The sequence below is a fragment of the Peromyscus californicus genome, unplaced genomic scaffold, assembly GCF_007827085.1.
Source record: "Peromyscus californicus insignis strain IS unplaced genomic scaffold, ASM782708v3 Scaffold_11__1_contigs__length_118956290, whole genome shotgun sequence".
NCBI classification, from domain to species: domain Eukaryota; kingdom Metazoa; phylum Chordata; class Mammalia; order Rodentia; family Cricetidae; genus Peromyscus; species Peromyscus californicus.
In genome coordinates this window covers 117,763,760-117,791,223 of record NW_026294402.1, presented here as the reverse complement: position 1 = coordinate 117,791,223, position 27,464 = coordinate 117,763,760, and the positions used below count along the sequence as shown (strand labels likewise).

At 45.6% G+C, this 27,464-nt stretch overlaps 1 protein-coding gene across 2 annotated transcripts in view; it reads right to left on the bottom strand.

Moving 5' to 3' along the window:
- The window catches only part of Exosc7 (exosome component 7), a 41,916-nt gene extending 14,465 nt beyond the window's left edge, over nt 1–27,451 (bottom strand). For both annotated transcript variants that reach the window (XR_008215305.1, XM_052725540.1), the window contains exons 1-7: nt 27,333–27,451; nt 20,149–20,250; nt 19,792–19,886; nt 8,846–9,011; nt 5,717–5,787; nt 3,403–3,526; nt 1,441–1,596 (exon numbers count right to left, since the gene is read on the bottom strand). Coding sequence is in view for 1 of the 2 variants with exons in the window: in XM_052725540.1 (XP_052581500.1) it covers nt 1,441–1,596; nt 3,403–3,526; nt 5,717–5,787; nt 8,846–9,011; nt 19,792–19,886; nt 20,149–20,250; nt 27,333–27,389 (771 nt within the window). In the remaining variant the exon portion in view is untranslated. The remainder of the gene's footprint in view (nt 1–1,440; nt 1,597–3,402; nt 3,527–5,716; nt 5,788–8,845; nt 9,012–19,791; nt 19,887–20,148; nt 20,251–27,332) is intronic.
- Between the last annotated feature and the right edge of the window lie 13 nt (nt 27,452–27,464).

Below are 27,464 nucleotides of genomic sequence, written 5' to 3'. Positions count from 1 at the left end.
AGGGGCTGGAGAGATGGCTCAGAGGTTGAGAGCACTGACTGCTCTTCCAGAGGTCCTGAGTTCAATTCCCAGCAACCACATGGTGGCTCACAACCATCTATAATGAGATCTGGCACCCTCTTCTGTATACATAATAAATAAATGAATTTAAAAAAAAAGGGGGGGGAGACATGGCACAGTGGTTAAGACTGTTCTTTAAAAAAAAAAAAAAAAAAAAAAAAAAAAAAAAAAAAAAAGAGCAGAGAACAAGAGCTGATGGTCACTGCAACGTATCATGCGATGACACACCAGCTCCCCACCCTGCCCTTCATATCCTCAGAGCAGCTTAGGGAGACGCATGCAGCCTTGAGCTGGAACGCACAGCCTACACCTGGATATGGAAGCCTGTGTAAGAAAGCTATGAACTATGGATGGAGCAGAGTACAGAAGGTTTTCCCCACAGGTGGCCTTTATATAAAGAACTGTATAAACTATGTAAGTTAATGCACTTGAAAGCAAGGGTATAAAGGGAATGCCCTGGCACGTCCACACTATCTCTGTGGGAAAAACAAAGGCCTGGGAGGAATATTCTTGGCTCTTTTCACATGACCAAAGATGGTAAGACATAACACCAGGTGTATTCCCTCATTGTACTTGTATTTGCTTAAGCTAACTGTAAGCATCACATCATGTTTTGCTTGCTTTAATAACAAAACTGAGAAGTGCTTTGCTCCTCAGAGACTTAGCCTTGCGGGCCAAGGGACGGGTTGACACCTGGGACCAGACACACTGTCCATTATGTCCTTTTATGTGTTTGTGGAGGCCACAGGTCAACATTAGGTATCTTCCTTTATCACTCTTCACCTCAATTTCTGTGACAGGGTCTCTCACTGAAGGTGAAGCTCACCTACTAGTTAGAATAGCTGGCCAGTGAGCCCCTAGGATCTACTTGTCTGCCTCCCAGCATTAGGATTACAGGCATGCACCACTCAGCCCAGTTATGTGGGCGCTGGGGATCTGAACTCAGGTCCTCATCTTATGAAACAATCACTACTCATTGAGTTATCTTCTTACCCATCCCCAGAGCTTCTCATCTGACCCTTGCTAGCTTTCCCCGAAACACTTCCAGGTTGTGAAGAACCTGTGATGGGTCACTCTTTAGTGCTGCTCTCATCTACACTCTTTTTAGAAGGGACAGGAATTCAATTCCTCATCCTGTGAGGGAGTTATGTGACTCTTTACATGGCTGAAGTCAATACTCAGACCAAATGCAGCCACTGGGGATTAGAGAAGATAAACACAGTCACCGGCAGGGCCTGACCCCCAGCCCAAAGCTCTACCCACTGCTCTCCCAGCCCCAAGGTGGGGTCCTGAGTGTGAATGGAGAAGACACATGGATAATGAAGAGGTGGGAAGCAGCAAGTTCTAGTAGCCAGGCTTGCCCCAGCACTATGGACTTACCTCCATCATCTCAAAGATGCTCTCAGGATCCAGGCTTCCCTTTCCCACCTTCCTCATGCATGTCACAACTCCCTTGCTGGTCACTGACACTAGCAGACTGGCCAAGGAACAGGCTTCCTCTTGAAGTGTGGCATCCACCACATGCCGGCAGCCAATCTGCAAGATCAGGGCTGTTTAACACACATGTGAGCAATACACCAGAGATCCCAGATTCCCCTCATATAAAGCCTACAAAGACTGCATATGCATGGCTCATTCCAGATCTTATTTTAAATTCTGCTCATTTGGAAAATGCTGGAAGGAATGTTCAACATTGTTAATATAGTTCATTGTGTGAATAAGATAATGAAAGACAAAAAAATGGAAACAAGGGGTGTGGGAGCAGACAGTTCATCAGGACAGAGGCCACCAGGCTTTCCAACAGGGGACACAGGCCAGAAATGCGTACGTGAGGCCACATTACATCTTGTTCACTCCAACAGTGAATCCAGAGAACCAAGCTAAGGGACAATCAAAATGAAGCCACTCTCCAGAGCTCTGTTCAATCACAACACCCTGTGAACATTTCTTTACAATCCCAGTTCTCAAAGGACTTTCAGTGGAATTAAATGACTGAAATTTGTTTTTGTTTTGTTTTGTTTTGACAAGGTCTTGTGTGCAGCCGTGCTGACCAGGTACTTGATAAATAGGCTAGGCTAGTCTCAAGCTCGCAGTAGTCCTCCTGCCCCCACCTCCTGAGTTCTGGAATTAGAGACATGAGCCGCCACACCTGGCTCAGTTTCATTTTTATATAACGAGTCTCGTGTGGAATTAGTCACAATCCCAGCCAACACAGGCCAGAGGCTATGCTAGATATCAGGCTCAGAAAACCTCTGGGCTCTGTGAAAACCATACCTGGCATGTGACACCTAGGACTGGTCCCACATCCTCAGTTCCTATATGTGGACATCAGGGTCCACAGAGGAATTACTGTTTGAGAATCTATCTACCAGTGTTCAGTTACCTTGGACTCTGGGGTAGGAGTTAATGGACATGAGCAGTACAATAAAGTGCAGGGCCTGCCAAGGGAGAGGACAGCCCTAATGCTAAGGAAGCAGAAGGCTCAGATGATGGTTTCTAATGTAACTGAATTATTAGAATTGGGTTAAAGCTACATCTACATGGTTTGTACAACCACAACCTCCCAACTTATGAAGTAATCTCAACAGGTTAGGGTTGGAGGAGACCCACCTGTGGTGATACTGTGTTCCCCAAAATATTGTGCACCCTAATAAACTTATCTGGGGTCAGAGAACAGAACAGTCACTAGATATAGAGGCCAGAAAATGGTGGCATGCCTTTAATCCTATTACTTGGGAGGCAGAGATCCATCCGGAACTATGTGAGTTTAAAGCCACACTGGAAACAGCCAGGCATGGTGACTCACGCCTTTAATCCCAGGAAGTGAAGGCAGAAAGCAGAAAGGTATACAAGGCGTGAAGACCAGGAACTAGAGCCTGGTTAAGCTTTCAGACTTTTGAGCAACAGTTCAGCTGAGATTCATTCTGGATGAGGACTGAGAGACTTCCAGTCTGAGGAAACAAGATCAGCTGAGGGATTGGTGAGGTGGGGTGGCTGTGGCTTGTTCTGCTTCTCTGATCTTCCAGCATTCACCCAAATACTTAGCCCTAGGTTTTGTTTTTATTAATAAGACCTTTTTTAAAAAAAAATTTATTTATTTATTTATTTATTTATTATGTATACAGTATTCTGCCTACAGGCCAGAAGAGGGCACCAGATCCCATTGAAGATGGTTGTGAGCCACCAGGTGGTTGCTGGGAATTGAACTCAGGACCTCTGGAAGAGCAGCCAGTGCTCTCAACCGCTGAGCCATCTCTCCAGCCCCCTTAATAAGACCTTTTAAGATTCCTCCTACACCCACCTCCCCACAGATGGCAAAAATGCTAAGAAACAAGCTCACACCTTGCACAGGGTGACAATGCAGGGGACATTCTCCACACTCAGTCGGATGCAGTCATAAGGATCATCAGACAGTTCAATGTCCTTTGCCCCCTCTTCATCCTCCAGAACACGAACCCTTGGTATCCTGGAAACAGAGGCAGAGTTAAAACTGTCATCTACTGGAAGGAGGAAACATAGCGTTTTTTTTGAGAATAGGAGTTGATATTCTTCTCTTACAAGCAGGAATTTCATTAATTCCATCTTGTTTGCATCCTCATCCTCATCACCTGTCAAAAACTGAGGCTAGAGCTTCCATGTCAGGAGCCCAGAGTACTAAGTAATATCCTATTTAAACTGGGCAGTAAACAGTTTGAAATGGTATGTCAAAAAAGGAGCCTGTACATGTACATGTGTATACGTACACACACAAGTACACACACACACACACACACACACTGCGGGGGTGGCGGGGAGGGAGGGAGGGAGGGAGGGGGGTAGCGGGGAGGGGGGGAGAGAGAGAGAGAGAGAGAGAGAGAGAGAGAGAGAGAGAGAGAGAGAGAAAGAGAGAAAGAGAGAAAGAGAGAAAGAGAGAGAAAGAGAGAAAGAGAGAAAGAAAGAGAAAATTCTTAATGTTTTGGCCCTAGCATAGCTGGGCAGAGGGTTGAGAAAGACAACCGAGTGGCATCAGCTCTTCTAGAGGACTCCAATGCACAAAGGTCTTTCTATCCTCTATCCAAGGACATCATGGGGTCACTGCTCCTTGCTGGTTGGGAGTGAAGACTAGGACTCCCTCACAGCAAAACAGCTTCCCCAGCTCCCTGGCACCCATGGGAACCAGCTAGCCAAGGAGATTCATCTTAAGCCACTTCTGATGACAACTTCCTTTGTCATTTCGACAAATCTTAGCCACTTCTGATGACAACTTCCTTTGTCATTTCGACAAAGCCCGGGTGCTGGCTGCTGGTGTGATGGGATCTAGCATGCAAATTCATCATGGGAGTGCCTGGACCCCTCTTAGAAGGTCTAACAGAATCCAGTGGCATGGTTGGATGGAGGACACTATAGCTCCTAAGCTTACGAATACTCCATCTTGGAAGCTCTTATGTAAGTTTAACTATGTCTGTATTTGTTCTGTAGTCGACACAACAGAAAGAGTCTAAAATCTCTGTGTTACGCTGTCCATAAAGTAAAGATAGTGACCATTCGAGTTATTTCCAGACATACCAAACACAATAGCCAAAATCAAAGTAAAACCACCATCTAAACAGGATGTGAAAGGTGCACCTAGTGAGTCGGTCTCCTTGTTAACAAGCCCCTGAAGACACTGCGGTGTGTATTTTAACCTCCAATGTTTTGAGACTCAGGTGCTCAACTTTCACCATTAAAAAAAACACGAGGGACATTCCAGAATAAACGTATTTGCTCACTTATTCAAATTTTCTTTACCTAGTGGCTTGTGCGTGTGGTGTGCACAAGTTTACACACATGTAGAGATCAGAAGACCTCATGTATCTTCCTTGAGCTCTACCTTATCTTTCTGACAGGGAATCTCACTGGAACCTTAGGCTTGTTGACTCACTAGACAGGCTGGCCAGGAGTACCATAGATCTTCCCATTTCTTCCTCCCTAGCACTAGGATTACAGGTGTGTGCCACCACTCCTGGCTTTTTAAACTGAGTTCTGGAAACTGAACTAAGGTTCTCAAGCTCTTTACCAACTCAGCCACCCTAACAGCCTCAATCACAAGTTTTTAAACCCCACTTTACCCCAAGGTACCTCAGGAAAGGAACACATATTGACCCACACAATTACTCAGCTGCTAGACTCTCTTCATAGATATACTCAAAGAAACACAAATTTTAGCTCCCTGTGTGTGTGTTCACAGCCTATCTATGAAAGGAAACACAGTGGGGGAACCACTGTTCTTAACCAAAACCAAGTTGCTCCCTTCCTAGAACATTCATACGCACAATCAAGGAACGTGTGAATACCTACTGTGTGCTAGGTGCTATGTGTAGAAATGGAACATGAGAAAGTGAAAGGCATTTTTCAGAGTCCATCCTGTAATAGGTAGACAACCTGAAGCTAAGGTATAATTTTTTTGTATCTCTGGTTTCCTAATACTGTTTACATGACATACATTTACCAATAAAAAAAAATAAACACAAAAATACACATATCTTACTTAGTTTTAGTTCACAAAATCTCTTTCCTGAGCTTAGCATTAGATAGCATACCTGTCAACTCTGAACCATTTTAGACATACAATTTCCTTGTCGGTGTTCCATGGTAAGTCCTACACAGGCCCATAGGACTGGTCTCTAGGGAGACTCACCTCGTATTGAAGAGAGCAGCCTTCACAGCAATGGAAATAGCATCAAACAAATTCCCACCACATTCCAGCAGCTGAGAAACAAAAAGTCAGCATTACTTATCATTAAGCATTAACCCAACTAAGAAACAGATTCCTAAGCCATGCTGAATGTACATTTAAAAAAAAAAGACATGAAACCAGGTGTGGTAGTTCATATCTATAATCCCAGGACCCAGGAAGCAGAGGCAGGTGAATCTCTGTGAGTTTGAGGCCCGTCTGGTTTATATAGTGAGTTCCAGGACAGCCAGAGCTACATAGTGAGACTGTGTCTCAAAAAAAAAAAAAGACTACAAAAACCATAAATAAATAAATAAATTAGCTAAAATAAAGATAAGGAGGTGGGCTGCCCTCCTTGGCTAGCTGAACCATGAGGAGAGTGATATGCCGCTGCTATTCCATAGTTGCAGTAATACAGACACACATGCAAGGTGGCTGCTGCCCTGCTGAGGTGACACGGACTGACTAATTCAGACAGCTGCCGACTGCACTGCAAGCCTCACTCACAGAGGACATGCATGCATGGAGTCGGGACACCTCTACTATGTGATTACCAGGACACACACCCAGTGCTCAGACCTGTACCACTACACACTGTATATTAATTATAAAATCCCAGGTCTACCTCTGGTAGACTCTTGCAGGTGAGATGAGAACACACCTCACATGGAAGCGGTAAATCTACCCTCCCAAGAAGCCTCTGTCTGAGGTTCTGGAAAAAAGCCAACAACCAGACTCCTCAAGGAGATGGAGAAGTCATGTGTTGAGAAGTCATGAATCAAGGCTGGAGAGATGGCTCAGCGGTTAAGAGCACTGACTGTTCTTCTCGAAGTCCTGAGTTCAATTCCCAGCAACCACATGGTGGCTCACAACCACCTGTCATGAGATCTGGTGTCTTCTTCTGGTCTGCAGGGACACGTGCTTACAGAACACTGTGTAAATAATAAATAAATATTAAAAAAAAAAAGAGAAGTCATGAATCTCTCTTTCTAGTTTTGATGGACATGACATTTTATATATTTGTACATTCATCATCCCTCCTAAGAAAGACCCTTAACAACATCCAGCTATACAGAAATGCCTATTGATGGCCACATAGTTAAGACCCAAATGAAAAATAATTCTAGAATTAAAAATTGGATCCTTTTCTCAGGTTTTTGAGCAAAACACTCAGCACACATATTTTATGCTTTACTCTTTTGTCTTTTGGGGGTCCTCCACCCAGCTCCCAAATAAATCACACAGAGTCTTATTATTACTTATAAATGCCCGGCCTTAGTTTGGCTTGTTTTTTTTGCCAGCTTTTCTTACATTTTCTCATCTACCTTTTGCCTCTGGGCTTTTCCCTTTTTTTTAGTTCTGTGTATCTTCCTTTCACTCTTATTCTGTGGCTGGCTGTGTGGCTGCCCCCCAGTGTCCTCCTCTCCTTGTTCTCTTGCTCCTTCTTCTATTTATTTATTCTCTCTGCCTGCCAGTCCCGCCTGTCCTTTCTCCTGCCTTGCTATTGGCAGTCAGTTCTTTATTAGACCATCAGGTGTTTTAGACAAGCTAAGTAACACAGCTTCACAGAGTTAAACAAATGCAACATAAAAGAATGCAACACATCACTGCATCATTAAACAAATGTTCCACAGGATAAACAATTGTAACACACTTTTTTGTAGTTGTTGTTGTTTTTCAATATAGGGTTTCTCTGTGTAATTTTAGTGCCTGCCCTGGAACTCACTCTGTAGACCAGGCTGGCCTCAAACCCAGAGAGATCCTCCTGGCTCTGCCTCCTGAGTGCTGGGATTAAAGGCGTGCGCCACCACCGCCTGGCGTTGTAACACATTTGCTGTGGGATGATCTGTATGTGCTCTGATTGGTCAATAAATAAAACACTGATTGGCCAGTGGCCAGGCAGAAAGTACAGGCAGGACTAACAGAGAGGAGAATTGAGAGAACAGGAAGGAGGGGGGCGTCACTGCCAGCCGCCGCCATGACAAGCAGCATGTGAAGATGCCGGTAAGCCACGAGCCACATGGTAAGGTATAGATTTATAGAAATGGATTAATTTAAGATATAAGAACAGTTAGCAAGAAGCCTGCCACGGCCATACAGTTTGTAACCAATATAAGTCTCTGTGTTTACTTGGTTGGGTCTGAGCGGCTGTGGGACTGGCGGGTGACAGATTTGTCCTGACTGTGGGCCAGGCAGGAAAACTCTAGCTACACACATTTTTAACTAATATTCTACCACAACACATTCCCAAGGGCCGGCTCTTGTACTTAAGCCCTGGGTGAGTTCTAAGAGGCTACACTGAAGGTAAACCCACAGTTCCTCCTGACAACACAGCATAGCAGCTTCTAATTCCCAAGAAGCCTTGTTGTTATTATTCCCTGCCCCATACTCATCTAAGTATATTTATATGGAATCTAAAAATACTCAGTAGCAGTTATTTCAGGTGATCATCTATGTCCTAATCAGAACATAGGAACGGAGTACTCCAATTCTCTTGTATGTGCCAGCCTCCCTTGGAAGAACATCCTTTGCAGGTGAGCCTCAGAGCCCGGCTTGTTCCTCCTAGAGTGGCCAAGTGAAGGCCCTGCCTCACACTGGCCGAGTTCTTTACTTCTGTAGAGCTCTTTTTCCCACTGATCAGAAATGACAGTCTAGTTCCTTTTCTTCTTTAGGTCTCTAGTGTCTACTCACAGAAGGTTTGGAAGGCTTACCTGAACAGGCATGAAAAGAGCTTATCATCCCATACCAATTGTCAACTTGCTAAACTCTAATAATCTGTCTGGTACCATCCAGAGGGTCCTTGTTTTTAATTCCCTGATAACTCCTATGGGTGATTTTAGGTACAACTCACTATGCTATGCTATGTGCTATGACCACAGTTTTGTTATAGAATGGTGTTATATGTACCACTTATTAATGTTTTGTATTTATCTTGTAAATACAAGATTATTACAGGAGACCATCTCTTCCCAAAGAATCTGACGGTGGAGGCTGAAAACACTTCCCCATGAAGAGGAACAGTAGAGGGAGGAAGGAAACCAACAGGTCTTCAACACAGGTGGTGTAAGATGGGAACAATGCAAGATGACTCACCAGCACATCCACACAGAGAACCCAGCAGTGCTCCCGAGGACTGATGCAGAGGGACCTCAGGTCTACGCTGCTCTTGTTGTTAAATATCCGGTAGAGGGTGTTAGCGATCTCTGTGCCAAGGTCATCACCTCCTCGCCCTTCAAATTCTGGAGTAGCATTGGCTGAACTACATAAGACAGCAACAGAAAAGCTGTGTGAGTCTCTACAAACACAAAGAACTTGTTCTCTGTGGAATGCTGGAGTGCCAGCATAAGGAATGTCACCAAGGGCCAAAAGCAGAGAGCTGTCCTAGCTTGCATAAGGCAAAAGGGAAAAAAGTGAAGTCACTGAAATGAGAAAAGGACGGCGTCAGCTGTCTTGGGGGCCTATGGGTACGTGCAATGACCGAGCCCAGTACTGTGCCCTGCCCGTCAGTGGATGAAGCAGGCCTTTAAGCAGAGGCCTTCTTCAGCCAAGGAGGAAGAGATTGGTGGTAAGTGAACCTCAGCTGGTATAATGAACTCTTATCTTCAGAGTAAAATAAACACTCTTCTCTGGCTGGCCTGTAAAGCTAGGAAGCCTCACGACTGTGAAGTATGCCTCTCACCCTCCACACCAGCCCTGGCTTTCAGTGCAGGGTAAACCCTTCTGGAATGACTTAGGGATACATATGATAGTAGGACAGAGATCAGACACTAGGTTATCACTGTACTGAGAAGGAAAATGAATGACAGCATGAAAAAAACTGTTGACCTGTTATTTGTATTTGATGTCATTTGGTATTTTTCAGGAGAGAAAAAAAAATTCCCTTTTGGACTCTTGATACTTATGCCCAATTACCTCAACAAAGAATTAACAAATGTTCACATGTGCCACTCTGACAAGACTCAAAGGCTTTACAGGACTTTTTGAGAGTTCTGCACGGACATAAACCAGCCTATTAAGTCTATGAGGTAAATAAACATTACTCATCTATGTGGTAGGAAAGGCAAGGGGCCAGCTGCTTCAGCTCAGACTTTACAAAGTCATCTCCAAAAGCATCCTGACTCCGGAAAAGCTGGAAGGTATTAGTACATGCCAGCACGGGAAGCAGGAGACTGGGAAAGTTGGATGGGGGTGGTGGTGGGAATATATGTGGATATACTTCTCTTAGTCCTGGAGGGTCAAGAAGCTGCAGACCCCAGGAAAGTAGCTATCAGAGCAGCAAGAGGAGAGAGGGGCTCTGGGAAAGCAACACCAGCATGGTCGCCCACAGCTGGGCCCACGTATCTATTTAATGGTGAAAGGAATCTTTCTTAGTGATATAGTCTAAGAGTGCAACACAGGACAGCATTTATTGTATAACTTTGATTCTAATTACCTGCTCTTCCCTTATACTATCAGCAAGTAGAACCCAAATTTAAAAACATGAAGAAATTTCACTGCCACCACAGCAATATGGTGATTTCCAAAACTCCCTGCCAGCCTCAGCTACAGCAGTGAAAAGTAGCTCTGCTAAGGAGAAACAGCCAAGACCAACTGTCAAACCTTTACACAGCCAGCAGCATACAGCCTGTTTCTTTCTTTCTTTTTTTTTTTTTTAAATATCTATTTATTTATTATGTATTCAGTGTTCTGCCTGCATGTATGTCTGCACGCCAGAAGAGGGCACCAGATCTCATTACAGATGGTTGTGAGCCACCATGTGGTTGCTGGGAATTGAACTCAGGACCTCTGGGAAGAGCAGCCAGTCAGTGTTCATACATACAGCAGCCCCCATACGCCTGTTTCTAACTCAACACCAAGCAGCCAATATTAAGTCCTATGTGGGAAGTCCCCCAGGACACATCACACAGGTCTCTATATGCACAATCAGAGATGCTTCTCCTCCACTCTTATGTTCACTGAATGCAGGAGTCACATCTTCAACTTCCCAGTCCCAGGGTAAAGCATTAATCGTCTACAGCCCTGAAGCCCTAGGAGCTGTTCACAGCTTCCCCAGTTCAACTGTCTACACTCATCTGCCCCATTGTTTCTTTGGGACTAAGGTAATTTAAGGTAAAATTTACCCATTTAAAACACCCTTTCATTTTTGAACACATCATTCTTTTAGCACAGCTCATAGTCAGGCATTGAGGAAGATTAGAGGCTTCTGCAACCATGGCCCAGTACTATCTGCATGGTCCCCGGCTGTGGGGCGATACAGTGGAGGCCAGGGAGAAAGGAGCTACGCGTTCAGTGCGGGGAAACAGAGCACATGCTTTGGACAGCATATGAAAGCCAGAGAGGGGCTGGAGAGATGATCAATGGTTAAGAGCATCGGCTGCTCTTCAAAAGATCCAGGTTTAGCCGGGCACTTGGGAGGCAGAGGCAGACAAATCTCTGAGTTTAAGGCTAGTTTAGTCTACAGAGTGAGAATTTCAGGACAGCCAACACTACACAGAGAAACCCTGTCTCAGAAAACGAACAATAACAAACCAACAGAAGGTTCTTTTCCTGGCACACACATGGCTGCTTACAATTATTTGCAACTCCAGTCTCAGGGGATCTGACAATCTCTTCTGGCCTCCATGGAACATCCATACACATAAAATAAAAAGAAAGGGGTGGGGGGGCCCAAAATACCTATATTCCAGCAAAGAAGGAACAGACAGAGCAGAGAGATGAAGGTTCTGTCCATCACTGGGGCTCCCAACACAGGAGGGACCCTTTGCAACAGCTGAGCAGAGAGGAAAGGGCCACAGATCATCTCCAGGAAAACCAAATGCCTCAAAGATACTAGCCAGGTAACGGCATGCACCCAAAGAAACAGCCCACACAATAGTGAGCAACACATTCAACAAGGGAAGACGTTGGCCATTTCCCAGATCTGACTAAAGACATTTTAATTCTTTTGGTAGTAGAGTGTGGTAGTACACACCTTTACAACCAGCACTTAAGAAGGCAGAGGCAGGTGAATCTCTTGAGAATTTACGGTCAGCTTCGTCGACATAGTGAGTTCCAGACCAACCAGGGCTACACAGTAAGACCTTGTCTTTTCTTTTTCTTTTATTCTGGTTTTTGGAGACAGGGTTTCTCTGTGTAGTTCTGGCTGTCCTGGAACTCACTCTATGGACCAGGCTGGCCTTGAACTCAGAGATCTGCCTGCCTCTGACTCCCAAATGTGAGATCAAAGGTGTGCAACACCACTGCCTGGCAAGACCTTGTCTTAAAAAACAAAAAAAAACCTCTGGAAAAATAAAGCATGCACCACATAAAAGAAATTAAAACAAGTGACCTACAGGATGACGCTGTAAGACCCAGAAGAAGCAATCCTCATTTTACAGGGTAGCAAACACAATTTTACAAATGCTTGCTATATGCTATGTACCACTCTTGGCACTTCAGATGTACCAGGACTTTTTATTCTCATGACAATTCTAGGCAGTACCAACGATCTTTTTATTTTATTGCAGTACTGGGAAACAAAACTGGAGCTTCACAAATGCCAGGAAAGCTCTTTACCACTGAGCTACACCCTTAACCTCTGACACAATTTAGATAATGAGAGGAGTCAGGCAGGTTGTATAACTTGCTGGAGGTCAAGTGAACAGTGCCTAAAGAGCTAAGGGTCTAATTCAGGCTGGCACTTTAGGCCTTACCAGCAGCTTCCCTGATGTGTCAATGGAGCTCAGCTTGCAGTTTGATCTCAGATTAGCTTTCCCTTGGACTTAAATTTTGCTTCTGATAACGAATGAGTGTTCTAGTCATGGGACCTATTATTAGACCATAGATACGATCAAAGAAAGCAGATCTAATGAAAACCTCTATTAAATTGAGTGAGTGAGTGTGTGTGTGTGTGTGTGTGTGTGTGTGTGTGTGTGTGTGTGAGAGAGAGAGAGAGAGAGAGAGAGAGAGAGAGAGAACACACAAAAGGCTGGTAATTCCAGGCCTCTGCTTACATGTATCAAAGTAGATCATAAAACCAAATGCTATTAGTTACCAAACCAACTCAGACCCTCCATAAAGCATGTTCCAGTCCCTCTCCCAGAGCAAGAAAAACAGCTCACCAGCTGGAAGAACATGGGTCCTCCCAGCTCTCCACCCTCCTGATTCATCCCCTCTACCATGCTCCTGCTGCCTGGCATATCTATTGCTTAACTGGAGTAGGGTGAGATCAAAGCTATGTCTACCTGTAGTGGGACTCCAGACTCTGAGCCCACCATTGCTCCCCTTATAACTAATATAGCCTGAAAATATATGCAGCCTGGGGATAGGACAGGCTACTGGAGAGAATGGCTGACCTTGGTGGACTCCTGTGTGTGCATGCACTCATTTCTGCGACTGCAGAACCTTCCGTACATACTGGGTGGCAAGAACAGCAGCGTTCTCAACCTCGCTTTGTAATCGCTAATGTTTCTGCCAATTATGCCATCAGCCCCAGGGACTAAGTGCAGTCAACCTCAGATGGCATTCTAAGCCACCCCTCTGCTTTGTTGCCATCCCCAGCCCTTCAGTCAAGAATGGTGTTCTCCTGACAGGCAAAGGGCTGAGACATATCAAGGTGTCAAGGTGTTTCACCTTCCCAAGCAGGCCAAATTGAGTCAGTGAGGAGCATTATCTATCATTCTAAGAAGACAAACCTGAAGAGAATGAGTTAGCAGAAATGCAATTAGCTTTGAGAGACCAGTACAACTGGGAACTAAAATAATAAAACCTGGAAATGGCTGATAAGGAACTAAAACAAGCTGGGCTCAGAGTGGCAGGAGGGACTCCATGCCAACACCAATAATAATTCTTTCCTCCCACTGGGGAGGTATAGCCTGCAGATCTCCAGGGGAGCTCTTCAGTGTGTGGTATACATACTGCTGGGCACGTCCAGAGTCACCCAAGAGCCATTTCAGTTTTCTAGGCAGCAAGAAAGGGATTGCTTCTGAAGTCTCACGTGAGGTTCTAGAACAGATGGCAGCCAGCAGGGACTGGCGTTTTGTGACTCTTATGGAGCCCCTGAAGCACTGATAAAGGAGGTACAAGGGACAAATTTACTTGTGTTGTGGACCCTTCTCTGCTTCTGTCTCCTCTGAGGATTTTATTTATGTATTTATGTATTTATTTATTTTTGAGTGACTAGGGAAAAAACCTAGTACCTCCCACATAACTAGGGAAGAGTTCTACTACTTATGACCCACATACCTCAGCTCCTCACTGTGGATTCTAGGCAAGCACTGTATCACTGAGCTACATCCCCAGCTCTCTTTTTACTTTACTTTTATTTATAGTAAAGCAGAGTTGGAAGTTTTATTAAAGATATTTCAATATAGGCTTAACCACAGGAATTAGGAGAAAAAGATTGACGAAGAAGAAAATAAGGCACAACCAAGAGTACGGTTGTGACTCTGCCTCCAGGGCCAACCACACTGGCTAAGCTGTAAAGAAGCTAGGATTCACTGACAGGCTTCAGAACCCCCTGGAAACCGGAGCTCCTAGTGAGGTTCTCTGAGACTGAAAAAGGAGGAAAATAGACCAGTGGGCAGTCGTTCTCAGCCAGGCCACTAAGGCTGCTTCATAAACTAAATCTTGAAAGGGAGTAGCTCAAAGAATCTTCTCACATGGGAGTCCTCCTGCTGTGGCACCTAGGATAAAGAAGGGGCAAGCACAGCAGGCTAACCGGAGTCCCATCCTCATATCCAGACACACAGCTCACAGTGAGACTAGTTTTCTGAATTCTGGCCAGAGGAACTCCACTTTGCAGCAAGCCATGGTATTTTTGCATGTCATAGTTCGGGAAAAACATTGTACTTTCCATGCTAGACAGTGTTTCCTGAAACCAGCAGAATCTCTGATAAGGGCAAGGATGGTGCACACACAAAAACTGTGCCAAAGTTGAGTTTCATTCTGTACCTAGGCTGTGCAAGCCCTTGGTCACCTCTACATTAAGCATCTCTCTGGACCTAGGCTTGTATCAGTGTTGCCAAAGACTTACATAAAGATAAAAAAGGACCCACCGAATCGGAAGTGGTATGGGCATCGTCACTCCCGCCCGGGACATCGGCCCAGCGCGCAGAACTGATTGCGCTCACCCAAGCTCTCCGGATGGCAGAAGGTAAGAAGCTCACAGTTTATACTGACAGCAGATATGCCTTCGCCACTGCGCATGTCCACGGGGAAATCTACAGACGGAGAGGCCTGCTGACGTCCGCGGGTAAGGAAATCAAAAACAAAAAAGAGATCCTAGACCTCCTAAAGGCCCTGTTCCTCCCGCTCCAACTCAGTATTGTCCACTGCCCAGGGCATCAAAAGGATGACTCTGCGGTAGCCAGAGGGAATCGGCTGGCGGATCTGACTGCCCGAACAGTGGCTTCCCAGCCAGCAGGGAGCAGCCAGTTGATGGCCATACAAGAACCACAGCCTGAGAGAGACCCCGTGCCCTATAGCCCAGAAGACCATGAGCTAGCAAAGAAAATGGGGGCGGACTGGGAACAAGGAAGACAAGCATATATACTAGGGGACCGGATGGTCATGCCAACCTCCCATACCCGATACATACTGAGATTCCTCCATGCATTGACCCATTTGAGCAAAAACAAGATGAAGACCCTATTGGACAGAGAAAACACCTGGGCAGTGCTGCTGAACCAGGATCAGGTACTCCAGCAGGTAACTTCTACCTGCCCAGCCTGTGCTCAAGTCAACGCAGGAAAGGTTCATCTAAACAAGGGGGCCCGCCAAAGAGGCCATCGTCCTGGTGTTCATTGGGAAATAGACTTTACAGAAGTAAAACCCGGACTCTACGGGTACCGGTACCTCCTGGTCTTCGTGGACACTTTTTCCGGATGGATCGAGGCATTTCCAACCAAGAATGAGACGGCTAACGTGGCAACAAAGAAACTGTTGGAAGAAATCTTCCCCAGGTATGGGATGCCTCAAATATTGGGGTCGGATAAGGGGCCTGCCTTCGTCTCTCAGGTAAGTCAGAAGGTGGCCAAACTATTGGGGGTTGATTGGAAACTCCATTGTGCATACCGTCCCCAGAGCTCAGGACAGGTAGAACGAGCTAATAGAACAATCAAGGAAACTTTAACCAAATTAACGCTTGCAACTGGCACTAGAGATTGGGTGCTCCTACTTCCCTTGGCTCTCTACCGAGCCCGAAATACTCCTGGCCCACACGGCCTAACCCCTTTTGAGATCATGTATGGGGCCCCACCTCCTGTTGTAGACTTTCTCCATCCTGATATTTCCTCCTTTGCTACCACCCCTACTTTAGAGGCACATCTTCAAGCCCTCCAACTGGTGCAGAGGGAGATCTGGAAGCCCCTGGCCAAGGCCTATCAGGAGCAGCTAGACAAGCCGGTGGTGCCCCACCCCTTCCAGATCGGGGACTCGGTTTGGGTCCGACACACCAGACCAAGAATCTGGAACCACGGTGGAAGGGGCCCTACACTGTCTTGCTGACCACCCCCACTGCACTCAAGGTTGACGGGATTGCTGCATGGATCCACGCCTCTCATGTGAAGGCTGCCAGGGAACCCGACCCAGCAGGATCCAGAAAGTCAACATGGACAGTGCGCCGCACACAAAACCCCCTAAAAATAAGGTTGGCCCGCGGCTCCTCTTCCTCCCCCTCCTCTTAATCTCTGCCTACCCCCAGGGGACTAGGGCGGCAGAGAGCCCGCACCTAGTTAAGAGGCTCACTTGGCAGGTTATCTCACAAACTGGGGAGACGGTCTGGCAAACGACCGCCCTTCACACCCCCTTCACATGGTGGCCCAACTTGCATCCAGATCTCTGCCAACTAGTAGCAGGGTCAGAGGACTGGGACATCCCTACCACTGACCCCATGAACCCCAGAGCACCAGATGTCTGTCAGGATGGTAAGGGAACTTGCAAATGTAGTGACGGGAGATATGGATGTGGTCACCCTGAAACCAGAGCAGCCCTGTCACAACTATCCTTTTACGTCTGCCCCCGGGATGGTAGGGACAGAAAGAAGATTAGACAATGTGGGGGTTATGAAAGTTACTTCTGTAAAGCATGGGGATGTGAAACAACTGGTAATACCTATTGGAAGCCTTCATCCACTTGGGACCTCATTAGGGTAAAAAGGACTACCCAAAGAGAAAGCCACTCATGGCGTCCTCTTACTCAAGGACGTTGTTGGGGAACTGTCACGTCAGGAAGAGATAACGCTTACTGGAAAGGGGAGGGGCCCTGTGTAAATTTCACCTGCAACCCCCTGAATATATCTTTTACTCAAAAGGGAAGGGAGATAACACAAGACTGGATTAAGGGTAAAACATGGGGACTTAGACTTTACATGACGGGATGGGACCAGGGAGTCGTGTTTACGATTAGGCTTAAAATCACGGAGCCCTCCGCCTCTATAGGTCCCAACCAGGTTCTCTCTGACCAAAAGCGCCCCTCTTTACCCGCTCCGGCACCCCCGAGGGCTACCCCCCGACCCAATTCGGCCATTCGCCCAAGCACGGCTCCGAATGCCACTGTAACCCCAGTCACCCTCCAGCCACCCAGGCCCGGTACGGGAGACCGGCTATTGAATCTTATAGAGGGCGCTTACTCAGCCCTCAATGTTACCAACCCAAATCAGACTCAGGAATGCTGGTTATGCCTAGTCTCCACACCTCCCTATTATGAGGGGGTGGCCGTAGTCGGAAGCTTCACCAATTCTTCTTCACCCCCGTCAGGATGTGCCTCGACACCTCAGCATAAGCTCACAATCTCCGAGGTGTCAGGACAAGGACTATGTCTGGGGACAGTACCCTACACCCACCAACGCCTGTGTAACCGCACCCAGGCACTTGTTCCAGGACCCCACTATCTCGTGGCTCCCAACGGGACTTATTGGGCCTGTAGCACTGGACTTACACCATGCCTCTCCTCCTCAATACTAGCCAACACGGCCGATTATTGTGTGCTCATAGAACTATACCCCAAGATAGTCTACCATGCACCTGAAGATATCTATGCCCGATATGAAACAGGGGTCCCCCGTATAAAAAGAGAGCCAGTCTCGCTAACCCTGGCCCTGATGCTAGGTGGATTAACAATGGGAGGAGTCGCCGCCGGAATAGGCACAGGTACCACTGCCCTCATGGAAACCAACCAGTTCAGACAACTCCAGGTTGCCATGCATACCGATATCCAGGCACTGGAGGAATCCGTGAGTGCCTTGGAAAAGTCACTCACCTCCCTGTCTGAGGTAGTTCTGCAGAACCGGAGGGGATTAGACCTCCTCTTCCTGCAGGAGGGGGGGTTATGTGCCGCCCTTAAAGAAGAATGTTGCTTCTATGCGGATCATACTGGGGTGGTGAGAGATAGCATGGCTAGATTAAGAAAGAGATTAGAACAAAGACAAAAACTCTTTGAACAACAGCAGGGATGGTTTGAAGGATGGTTCAGAAGGTCCCCCTGGCTCACCACCCTCATCTCCACCCTTATGGGACCCCTTCTGATTTTATTGCTCCTTCTGACGCTCGGGCACTGTATCCTAAACAGACTTGTCCAATTTATCAGGGAACGCGTTTCTACTATTCAGACCTTGGTATTGACCCAACAATACCAACGACTCAACCAGGTGGAAATGGAGCCACATCCCTATTCTTCCCCATGAATGGAGGATTCCATTCCCTGAGATAAGAAAATGGGGGAATGAAGGGCCCCAGCATACTTGCTTAGCCTAACGCCATTTTTGAGCAAGGCCTGAAAAGTACGGGGAAAGTTCATGGGCACAGGAACAAACAGGGTATCTGCGGTCGGCCACCCGGCCCCAGAACAGGGTACTAAAGGTCAGAAAAACAACTTGTACCCTGGATAAGAGCCAAGTCAGCAGGCGTGTCGAGCTCGGGGGAAAAACCACGAGCTGTCCTGAGTTTGAACCTGGCCTCATACGAATCGTCCAATCAGAACCCTGTAAACTATGCTTCCTGCTTCTGTACCCGCCCTTCCGCTGCCCAACCCTATAAAAACCCTCCACTCCAGCCCGTCGGCGCGCCAGTCTCTCCAGCCTCTGGAGGGACTGTATCGCCCCGGGTACCCGTGTTCCTGAATAAAGCCTCTTGCTGTTTGCATCTGACTTGTGGTCTCGGTGTGATCTCTGGGCGAGGGTCTCTCCAGAGGGAAGACTCCAGACGGGGGTCTTTCATTGTAACTTCAGTTCCAGGGGATCTAATGCTCTCTTCTGTTCTCTAAAGACACCAGGCATGCATCTGGTGCTCAGATATACACATGTAGGCAAAACACCCATACACACAAAATAAAATAAAAAATTAAAAAGTCCCAATTCTAGAAGGGGAAAAGAAAGTTTCTGAATCTCATGAGAGTCAGTCGCTGTCTAGGAGCTGCTCTGTTTTAACTATTCCTCATCATCACGTTAGCCCCGATCCTTTCAGATGAAGAGATTCAGGTATACACTGAGATCACACAATCTCGCTTACGCCTGGACACATATAACACAGAGCCCTGGTTCTTCCCAGCACGCTTGCTGTCTGTATTATGGCCATTTTCCCGGCTTGCCACATTGTTTGGCTGATTCTAGACCCACTTGCCAATCAAAACATGTGTCTGCAGAGCAAGAGCAGGAAGAGAAACAGGGTATTGTAGAACAAATGATCCACATTACCCTTGCTTGGTATTTTTTAAAAGTATCTTACCATCTACAATTTCACTTGACCCTCACAATGACCATACACTGGGCTCCTAAGCTGATGGCCTTTTTCATAGAGAAAGAAAAGCTTAGCAAGAGCCAGGTGATTAAAACAAGGTACTCCTACTGTCCAGCACTTTACAAGTGAGTAAATACCTCCTAGATAAATGAACGGCTAAACAAACATGACATGGTTCATGCTCTAAATTTTCATCTTTCAATCCTTTTTCTTCCAGTGGGAGGCAGAGACTGAACCCAGTGCCTCCCACATGCTATGCAAGTGCTCTACCACTGAGTGACATCCCCAGGACTCCCTTTCCTTTGAAACAACCTGCACAGTACTGACCAATCAACAAAGAACTCCAGGTAGCCTTCATTTGGTTTCTCCAGCTTCGGTGTTCCCATTTCTGCTTTCACTCCCACCAAGATGTCTGTATGACCCTGTAAACACATACAATAGTCCTTGCTCAGGAATGACCACACTCCTCTTCCAGACAGGTATGGCATTGTAGCTTGGATACGGTATTCTAAGACGATGGACGGGTACTTTGGATCTGGAGAGATGTATTCTCCCAGTATAGCTTAGGGACTGGAGTCTCACCAGGACCAATGTGTACCCTCCCAAAGCCAGCAGAGCCTGTAACCAACCCTTACAGCTTACCCACCTCTCTACCTGGGTATGAACTGTGACCGTAGAACTTACCAGCTTCACTCTGGCAGACCCACTGGTGTTAGACACTACATCAGTCTCTACTTCAACACATCGGTAGTCCTCACAGCCACGGCCATCTACCCGAAGGTCTTCCTAAGGGAACAACAGCTTTCAGGTTGTGATCCCAAACTCATAGATTCCCTTCCTCCCCTAGAGAAATACAGTTAATCTCCATTTTTCTCAGAGGGTCACCCCAAATTCCGCCCTCACTACTACTAACAATACTACCAGATTAATATAAGGAAGAGATTCAAGTGACTTACCCTACCGTTAATGTTAACAAAGCTATGGTTTCATGTCAGCTGTGTCTGACTACAAAGGCCTGCTATGTCTGGATGTACAGAATACATGCACAAAAACAAGCAGAATGGACAAAACAACAACAACAAAACCACTCATCTCCAAGTCTGCAAGGCTATGCTTTGCTAGAGCTCAGTTACAACTGTGTAGTAGTATTTACTCCACCCATGACCTTGGGCTATAGGGCCGGAAGGGGGCGGTGCTTCTTGATGTTGTACATGCCCTCTTAAAGGGAAGGAACAGGGTCACACGGTCTTTTTATCTGGGCATGATGGACTCTGGACAACCCGGGAATTGAACCTGGTTCCTCCGGAACATCAGTCAGTGTTCTAAACCGCTGAACTACCTCTCTCAACTGGAGCCCTTTTCACCCCAAATTCAGTTTACAAGACCAGTTATGCACAACCTGAATACTCAATCTTCTAAAATAGGGTCAACAAGTTAATGCAAGTGAGTGTGTTTCTGTGATTAGGTCACAACACAGCCATGCTCATTCCCTTAGGCACTCTGAATGCTTTTCCAATATTAGCCAAGAGGAAACCCACAAACTCCCACCTGGTCCCCTATAGCAGCAGTTCGTTAATCCCTGCTGCATAAGATGGCTTCCAGAGTGGCTATATGCTGCCTGTCCCTTCTGCCCATCTATTTGTGTTTCTTGTTGTTTACTTACAACCACACAACTCATAGATATCCATTCTATGTTGGAATCTAATCTAATCTATAGAAGGGGTGAAAGAGCAGAGAGCTCTGTGCTCTTTCACCCCTTCCATATTTCTGACAACACAAAATGTTCTGGCCATTGGTTAGTTTTCCCTGCCCTTTCCCCAAAGAGCCCTGGTTCCTCTTACTGGCATACAGTATTCAAAAACCAGGATCTAAGTTCACTGTTTCTAAACCTTCATAGCAAACAGAACTGGGGGAAATTTTTACACACACACACACACACACACACACACACACACACACACACACACACACACGTTAACACATCTTCATTAATTCCCTCTCTACCTATCAAGAAGCCAGAAGTTCAAATCAATAGCTCACTTCCCATCTAATGTCCACAGTTCATTCCAGACTTTCTCTTCCTTCCTTCCTTTCCTTTTTTTTTTAATGTACATTCATGTTTTGGTTGCATGTATGTCTGTGTGAGGGTGTCAGATCTTGAGTTACAGACAGTTGTGAACTGTCATGTGGGTGCTGGAAAATGAACCTGGGTCCTCTGGAAAGGCAGTCAGTGCTCTTAACCATTGAGCCATATCTCCAGCCCCAGACTTTATTTTTCTTATTTGTAACTTTTTTCTGAGTCCCACTACCAAATGTCTAAAGGTGGAGGTACGGAGAAACCTGGCTGTCATTATCTACCCCCCCACCCCCCCCAGTTTTCATGTAGTCTCTCTCAGTATATACATTGTTTCAGAGCTACTATTCATTCTCCCGATAGAAATAAACTTTCCAGTAAAGTACAGTTAGATACAACGTTCTCAGTTTTCTTTTTGCCCTTCCCTCCCTGTGGACAGTTTTAATTTGTAACCCAAACTCATTTGCAACTGTTTATATTTCAGTTTGAGTTCACTGAATCCTGGTTACTCTTAATTACTTATTTACTTCCATGTGTATGGAATGTTACCATGATTCTACCAGTCAAATAAGCTCTGAGTAACTTCCTCTTCCCTTTAGCTGTACTATGTTCTTTCCATGCCTCTCTTCTCATCTCTTTCCTATCCACCCTTGGCCAATGATAGGTCTCTTATTGAGATCTGGTTTATCTTGTATTTCATCTGTTCAAATGAGCAGATAAAAATTTTAACCCTTTTCTTTAAAATTGAGCATTATTACAAAAAGCACACTTGTGTAATTCTGGAATTCGGACCCCTCTATTGAAACAACTTGGCTTTCTTGTAATAATGATCTACTTTTGAGTAATAATCCCCTTTTCATACATGAAGGGTGGCATCATTTTACATGTTGTTTTTAAAAAGAGATTTATTGTTACTTTATGTGTATGAGTGTTTTGCCTGCTTGTAAGTATGTGTGCCATATGCAAGCCTAGTGCCCATGATGTCAGAAGGCAGCACTGGATCCCTCGGAGTGGAGTTCCATATGGTTGTAAGCAGCTGTGAGTGCTAGGGCCTTAACCTGAGTTCTCTAGCAAGTGCTTTATATATTCATTTTACATTTCTTTTTTTTTTTTTTTTTTTTTGGTTTTTCGAGACAGGGTTTCTCTGTGTAGTTTTGCACCTTTCCTGGAACTCACTTTGTAGCCCAGGCTAGCCTCGAATACACTTCTTTCTTGAAGCACACATTGCACACAATAAATCTTCCTAATTTTTCATAAATACCCTTGAAAGCATTTTTAATCTGTATTTTTTATTTTTTTTAAACTAGATTATGTGTGAGTATTTTGCCTGTATGTCTGTCTGTCTGTGCACCAGGTATGTGCTTGGTGCCAGAGGAGGTCAGAAGAAGGCATCAGATCTCCTGGAATTGGAGTACTGAATGGTTGTGAACTACCATGTGGGTAGTTCTCTATGTGTATGGAATGTCATGTGGGTGCTGGGAATAGAGCTCTGCAAGAGAAACAGGTGATCTTAATCACTGAGACGTCTCTCTAGCCCACTTTTTTTTTTTTTTTTAATAAAAATAGTAACAAGGGGCTGGAGAGATGGCCCTGTGATTAAGAGCACATACCGCTTTTCTAGACCTGAGTAGGGTTCCCAGCACCTGTGTCAGGTGGCTCACAACCACCTGTAACTCCAGCTCCAAGGGAGCCAATGCTTCTGGCGTCTGCTGGCACCTGCACTCACTTGTGTATATAACCACACATATAATTAAAATAATGAACTTCATCAGGTTCTCAAAGGGGTTGATGTTCTCCAAAGGAGAGGGGGGAAAACAAAGAGACTACTGCTCTTAAATGTGTAAACTTATCTTTAAACTGTCAGGCTGCCTATGTATCTGACTTTATTTTGAGAAGTTAAACAGAAAAAAACCAAAACATTGCTGCATGCTCCCACTACCATACTATCACTGACCATCTGTCATATTTGCTTCAGTGCATTAACCCTCTTAGCAACTTCTGAGAGGAATTAAACACCTAAGTCATGTGTGGAAGTCCACGTGCAGCCACCTACACCCAACTCACTCTTTCACTGGAAGAAATCCTCTTGCATCAGGAGACATGTATTTGGAAACAGCAGAATTTAATGTCTAGGAAAATGAGCCCTTGGGAGATAACTCAATAAGCTACTCTTTACAGCACATCTCCTAACTTAGTGTCTTAAATCCCTCCAGTCAGTAAGCAGCATTTGAACTCAAAGCCAGAGCTCTTACTCACTAGTTTACAGCCTGTGACTTCAAAAGGGTCTCTTCACATTACAGTCACTACAGACAACCTTCCAAAAATGAAATGGCTAGCTCTATGACGTGGCCCTGATCAAGATGGGGCTGACTCTGAATACAGTGGGCCATGCAATCAGTCACAGGGTTTCAAGTGCTGCTTTTAAAATGCCATCCTTGTGACTTGTTTCCACATGGGGCTGTATGGGTATCAGAAAAGACCATGCCTTTCCAGCCTTTAATAACCCTCAGCCTTCTAGGAAAGGCTGAGCAGATGAGTAAGATGAATGAAAACCTGTACTTTTTCCTTTCATATTAAATATACATTCCAGTCCCTCAAAGGGAAAGCAAACAGAAAACACTCAAAAGAATGAAAGAAACCAACTAGTCCATGCATCACTGAACTGAGGACAATTAAAAAAAAAAAATCTAGTTTTCCTTATAAAACGCTGAGGAAAGTGCCTGGGCCTGCCTGGCTTGGCTCAGCACTTGAAGCCTTACTATACTTTTTATTTATTTATTTGCAGTCTGAGGAGCAAAGGGATCAATCTATATATCGAATACTTAAGACACTCACCCAAGACTGAAGGCTCCAGTTTGAAAGTCAACAGGGAAAGAAACAGTATCTGGGCATCATGATGGCATGGATCAACTGAAGCACCTTAGACTGAGAGCTTCTCAATGCTGGGCTAGCTCCTGGTGACATGCATAGCTATTATTCATGTCATTATAACATCTCTGCTACTTGGATGTGGTACAAGGCAATTGGTGTTACTACTTCAACATACTCAGCAGGATTCCAGACTAGAAGTAGCTCTCAAAGGTGACCCCTTCATCTACCTTGCTTTGACATGTCTAGTACCTCAGTATTTCTTAGAGGAGAATTGAGACTTAAGTGTCTTCTTACTAGAAAATAACCTCATCTGGCCCAGCTTTGCAGGACCAGGCCCAAGAAACGGCAAGTAAAACTAGAGAGCGCCGGGCGGTGGTGGCGCACGCCTTTAATCCCAGCACTCGGGAGGCAGAGGCAGGCGGATCTCTGTGAGTTCGAGGCCAGCCTGGTCTACAGAGCTAGATCCAGGAAAGGCGCAAAGCTACACAGAGAAACCCTGTCTCGAAAAAACCAAAAAAAAAAAAAACAAAAAAAAAAAAAAAAACTAGAGAGCAATTGTTATTTCATTTTCCAATCCTCCTGAGCAGCTCTGCATCCCTTTGAAAAGACATAGCTCAATAAGGTCACAGACAGGGGCACAGGCTTTCTGTGCATTGGGTTTGTAAATGGAAAGGGCAAAGGGTTAAACAGGGAATGTGCTGGAGACTAGTTTCAGCTCTGAATGGTCAGACTGAGCAACTGATAGCTGACTTCTCAATCTTATCATTAAAGTCCAGACTCAGATATAAATTAAGCTAAAAGGTAAAGCCATAGAAAAGGAACAGAAATACAGAAAATATCAGCTGAGCTATGTCTTCCTCCAACAGCCAAGAACAAAGCAATGTAATAGCTTTGACAGAGCCCCAAGAGGAAAGCCTCTTTGAAAGCCTACAGTTTGGCTATAAGGTTACAGTTATAACACTCAATAGGATAGACCAGGAAAAGCCCACTGAGCCTATAGCTCGAGTGGCCACCTGAGTTACTATCCACCCTCAACAGGGTCAGAGGTAAGTGCCACACAGAGGGTGACCAGCTCTTTCTGTAACAAACCACTAGCAGCCCAGACCAAGTCTCTCAGTGGAACTGGATCTCTGATCTAATTAAGAGCTGTTAGGCTAGCCCAACATAGTAGCACACATCTTTGTACCCAGCACTCAGGAGGCAGAGGCAGGTAGATCTCTGAGTTTCAGGACAGCCAAGGGTACATAGTGATACCCTGTCTCAAAAAAGCAAAGAGTCCTTAGGACATAATGTGATAGAGGGGATGGAGAAGCCATGCAAAATTAAAGGTACAGGGGTTGGGGGCGGCTGTGCAGATTTCACCAAGATGGAAGGGAAGCAAGTTGCCACTGAGAAAGAATATAGTTTGGCAAAGAAAAGCAGATGAATCACCAGAGATAGTCACTGATCATTATGGTTATTATGAGAGAAGGTACTTTGAAGCTGTATGGAAGCTTTCCAATTCTTACAATGAACCCACTTTTTCTTCAGGTCACTTAATATTTTTCCTCAATTTGAAGAATTTAAATTTCAACAGCTCTTAATGCAGTCACCATGAAGATTAGTGACGTGGAATGATTAGTTTAGGACAAAGCCACATTTCTGACAAAACAAAAACAAACAAACAAAAATACTGAAAGGGAAGCAACATTCCCCCCAGGGCTGATTCCCACACCAGGGATGACCACTTCAACATTCCCTCACAACGCCATTCTGCATAATACCCCACTATTGCTAATCTTGAACTGAAAAGCTAATGAGTTGTGGGTTTGGATTTTATTAATCAGGTTTAATATGCAACCTATTGACTAAATATTAGCATTTCTTCTCTATAAGGAGCACAGACGATAACAATATGTTATATGATTTTAAAGACCATGGCCTTCACTTGCATTATGGAGTTTAAATGGTAACAGGTTGCTTACATCAAAGGTCAACTGCAGAGAGAAGGCTTGCAAGACATCAGACACAAGGTTGCCAGGTTAACACTCTTCACCGCTTTCTCTTGAATGTGCAAAAGTAGAACTGAGTCTACATTATTATGGTATTCATTATAGCTACCCAGGAATCTAAGCTAAAACAGAAAAATCAACAACTATACCACTGTCTACCAGTCTGCTTTGAAAACAAATCTTCTCAGGCAGGTGGTGATGGGAATACAATGAGTCCCACACCAGCCTGCGATACAAAGACCCCCACCCACCCTCCCACTCCCCCCAAAGAGAAAAGGGCTGGGAATGCGGTTCAGTGGTAAGGGTCAATCTACAGTACCGGCAAAAGAAAAACAAATCACGCTCCACTCTTCCCTATTTGTAAGCAATACACATGTGAGTGTGATTTTTCTTGAGACTGGGTCTGTATAGCTCAGGCTGGTCTTAAACTCCTGATTCTCTTGTCTCCACTTTCCAAGTGCTGGGATTACAGGAGCTAGCCACCAAGGCCTTGTGCATACTAGGCAAGCATTCTACTACTGAGGTGCTACTACTGAGGTTCCCTTCTTTCCTCCCCTTTTTTGGGCGGGGGATGAGAGTGCTGTTAGTTTATATTTTGAAAGCCTTTCTCCCTCTGATGCATAGCCTCTATATCTCTCGGTGCAAAGTCTGCAGACGTCCATCCACGGACCCGGATTCTGGTTACAGGATCTCAGGCACAGGCCCCTCAGTGCTAGGAGGCCATAAGAACATTCCTCCATTAAGCAATAGCCTTAGGAGACGCCCACTGCTCCCTGATGGGCTAGGAATCTCCATGCCTCCATCCTGTAGGCATGCTGGATGCACGCTCGCCTTAGGCTGCACTAGGCCTCGGAGAGTCGGTCTCGGCTACGCAGCCGTCCCGCACCTCCTCCCTCAGCGCTAAGGCTTGCACCCGGAGCCGCCACCGCTACCTGCACTCCATGAACGATGTAAACCTTCTCAGCCTCACTTAGTGCCACCGACGCCATGCTGTTCAGCTCACCGCGCGCGCTTGTGCGTCATCAGTTTGCGCCCCTCCCCACGGTGCCTGAGCGTCATCAGTC